The sequence below is a fragment of the Lactuca serriola genome, chromosome 4, assembly GCF_051521515.1.
Source record: "Lactuca serriola cultivar US96UC23 chromosome 4, Lser_US96UC23_V15, whole genome shotgun sequence".
NCBI classification, from domain to species: Eukaryota; Viridiplantae; Streptophyta; class Magnoliopsida; order Asterales; family Asteraceae; genus Lactuca; species Lactuca serriola.
In genome coordinates this window covers 46146196-46149367 of record NC_136411.1, presented here as the reverse complement: position 1 = coordinate 46149367, position 3172 = coordinate 46146196, and the positions used below count along the sequence as shown (strand labels likewise).

The following is a 3172-nucleotide window of genomic DNA, read 5'->3' as shown; positions in this document are numbered from 1 at the left end:
ATACATGTATATAGGAAAATAGGAACAAAGATGAAAATTATAGAAACCGGTTAACCCGACGGTTGAACCGGGAACCAGTTAGATACCGGTTCAACTAAAAAATCGGTTTTTAAAACATTGGTTTTAAGTCCTTATCCCAACTAGTTTTTGACTTTTGCAAAAATACTTTATTATCGACTAAAAACTGAAATCGATGAATAGTAAAGAAATTACCTAAAGATAGGTTTTCCCCTTCCCTCTTTTGTGCTTTTGTTGCTCTACTGTTTTATGCAAACCTTTTCTGTACCCTTTTTCATCAGGCGAACCCCTTCTTTGAACAATCTCAAATAAAAAGAAAAATGGGTAAGTGGAATTATCGAAGGAGATGGACTCCGAAGAATTATTATCGCGATCAAAGAATACCATCGCCCCCTACATATTACGATACGGAGTTTAAATTTCGTGGTAATTCATCTATTCTTTCACCAGTCTGATCTTGATGCAGGATCTTTCCTTTGATTTTTCTCCTTTCATGCATTATCTTGGGTGTGTTTTTCGACTTATGCTATTGGAATTATGTGTATGAAGATCAATTTTTTTGTAGTTTCAACAATGTTCTTCATCTTCACGCTTCATGGTATTAATCGTTAATGTGCTGATGAAGATTTGAATTTGTGTCTTGGTTTATAGATTTGCAATCAACTGATCAAGAATTAGGGGTTTAGGGTTTTAACTCACGAGAATACATTATTATGAGAGTTTCAAATGACTAAATTGAGAGAAAGGCACTCGATTGAATTCAGTTATCGCTTGAAAATGATAAATTGAGTGGTTATTTGCTAGTTTGAGGATTTATTGGGGGACAATAGCCTAATAGGCGTACTTGAATGCATAATGTAAGATAATTGATTTACCATATAGGTTTTCTAGGGTTTGCTTAAAGGACTTGGTAACACAATGGAAGATTAGTTTATAAAGGTCTCAAATGCTGTTGATTCAGTAAGTAATGGATTAAATAATAAATACATCATGAAATCGTGCTTCATTTAACATCTTACAAAATCATGGAGTGCAATACATAATTTTACATCAACATCCTTTCTTTCAAAAGATTTAAAACATGAAACACTACGCTTCTATCCCTTAATATACAAACATGTAAAAATGTTAATGCTTGACAATTCATAAAGTCACATTTTGATATATATTCCCTTTTTGTGCATCATTTGTCTCGCACCTTTCAGTCTAGATGTCAATCTAAACTACTCAAAGGTAAACACCAATACATAATGTTAATTCTCTCAACAGGAGCTTGGAAGAATGAGGAGCTACCATGGGAAGAAAGATTCTGCCTTTCAGTAGGAATCCCTTGGGAAAAGATTGTGAATGCTAAAAACTACATGAACTGCTATGACAATGTGATAAACTGGAATGATTCAGCTGGTGAAGCATCATTTTCTGAAGCCAAGAACCGATTTTGGGCAAAAATTAACGAAATCCCAATTGACAAATCTCAACCTAATCTTGATCCAGACATGTATAACCATGACATTGATTGGAATCCAGAGATTGATCTTGAATTAATCAAGGATTTGGATCGAGCATATTTCAACCCTGATGAGCCACAAAAAGTTGAAACTCTTGATGGGATTAGGAGCAACAATGACGGTTTCGTCCCTGGATGTATTATAGGATTGAATGAAATGAATAAAGGTAGTGAGAATCCTTGGGAACGTAGTAAAAATGATAAAATCAACGGTTGGGATTGTTTTAATAATTCTGTAAATAAGAATATAGATCCTTGGGAGAGAGGAGCTACTCAAGAAGATAGAGAAATAAAGGATTGTGGATGGGGTGGGGGTGGTGTAAGTGGGTCATGGCACAATGACATGATGACACGTGGAGGTGGAGCAAATAAGTCATGGAAAAGGGTAGATGATAATTCTAAAAACTCTTGGGGAAATAATAGAAATACTCAAAGACATGAACACAATGCATATGTTGGCACTTCACAAGGAACACAAAGGGGAAATAACAGGGGTAATTTTGGTAGAGGGCAATATAATGGAAGTGGTTGGGATTCTAAAGTTGGTTCCCTAAAAAGGGAAGGTTCTCAACAGTATACATCAACTTATAAAAGTGCTAGACTTCAATATGATGATTATAGGGCTAGAGGTAATCAGTATCGAAGGTGAGATACATATAATAGAAAGTTATGTTTTTTTTTTTAAAAAAAAACTTTTGAATCGCTTTTGTTATACGCGATATTATGTAAAAACTGGCACGTGACACCCTTTTTTGGTGCTAATCTAATGTGCACACATTTTGTAGCAAAAGTGATAAGTCATATAACTAAGAGTCCCTGTTTTTGTTTTTATATGTATGGGTTTGGTAGATTGTTGAGGGTTAAATGCATGAAATAGGAACATGGTTTTATTTGTTTGTTTATTTATTATAATTTCTTACTTTCAGATCTTTGGCTTACAGCATTGTACTTTGATGCATCTACCCAATTGTAGTGAAGGCTTGAAAAGTAAAAAGCCTGTTTTGTAAGGGCTTAATTTATGTTAATTTCACTTATGTATGTTTTGAAGTTGCTTAATTAATACAGAAAATGGAGTTTTGTTTTGATCAAGAAGATAAATTGAGCTGCATGCTAAATGAGAATGGAGTTTGGATGATGAAAAATAGGTGATACTCTTTTCTGGACGAAGGCAACAGCTGGTCAAGGTTGAATACCATATAATTTTATTTTCTTAACCAAAAAGATGATAGGATTTTAATTCCTTTAAATTCAAAATCCGTTGAATTCTAATTCCTTTTTTAAATTGTAAATCCTTCCGACACTTGGGTCTTTTTCTTATATGAGAAGTCAAAAGTTTTTCTTACATTTAGAAATTACAAGGCTAGTGTTGAAAAGGATATAGTTACAACCTACACTTATAACTTAAGAACATAAAGTCGTGGTGAATTCACTTCAAATGAGTTTTGCCAATCACATGGAATCAATGTACACTTGTCTGACAAATTATAACTTGGTGAAGTCTTGGATCTTGTTGCAAAACATGATGCCATTCTTGTTGTACTTGCAATGACTCAGTTTAGTTGGGAGGTTTTTCAACTTGATGTGAAAAGTGTTTTTCTTCATAGGAAAGCATGAAGAAGTGTTTGCACAACCTAGGGAATCATAAAG

At 33.9% G+C, this 3172-nt stretch overlaps 1 protein-coding gene across 1 annotated transcript; it reads left to right on the top strand.

Annotated features, from left to right (window-relative positions):
- Window positions 1–215: 215 nt before the first annotated feature.
- Window positions 216–2356, top strand: LOC145101474 (uncharacterized). Its single transcript, XM_079038677.1, has 2 exons — window positions 216–444; window positions 1288–2356. Exons 1-2 carry the CDS (start codon window positions 339–341, stop codon window positions 2172–2174), a joined length of 993 nt encoding a protein of 330 aa, XP_078894803.1. The 5' UTR covers window positions 216–338; the 3' UTR covers window positions 2175–2356.
- Window positions 2357–3172: the final 816 nt, after the last annotated feature.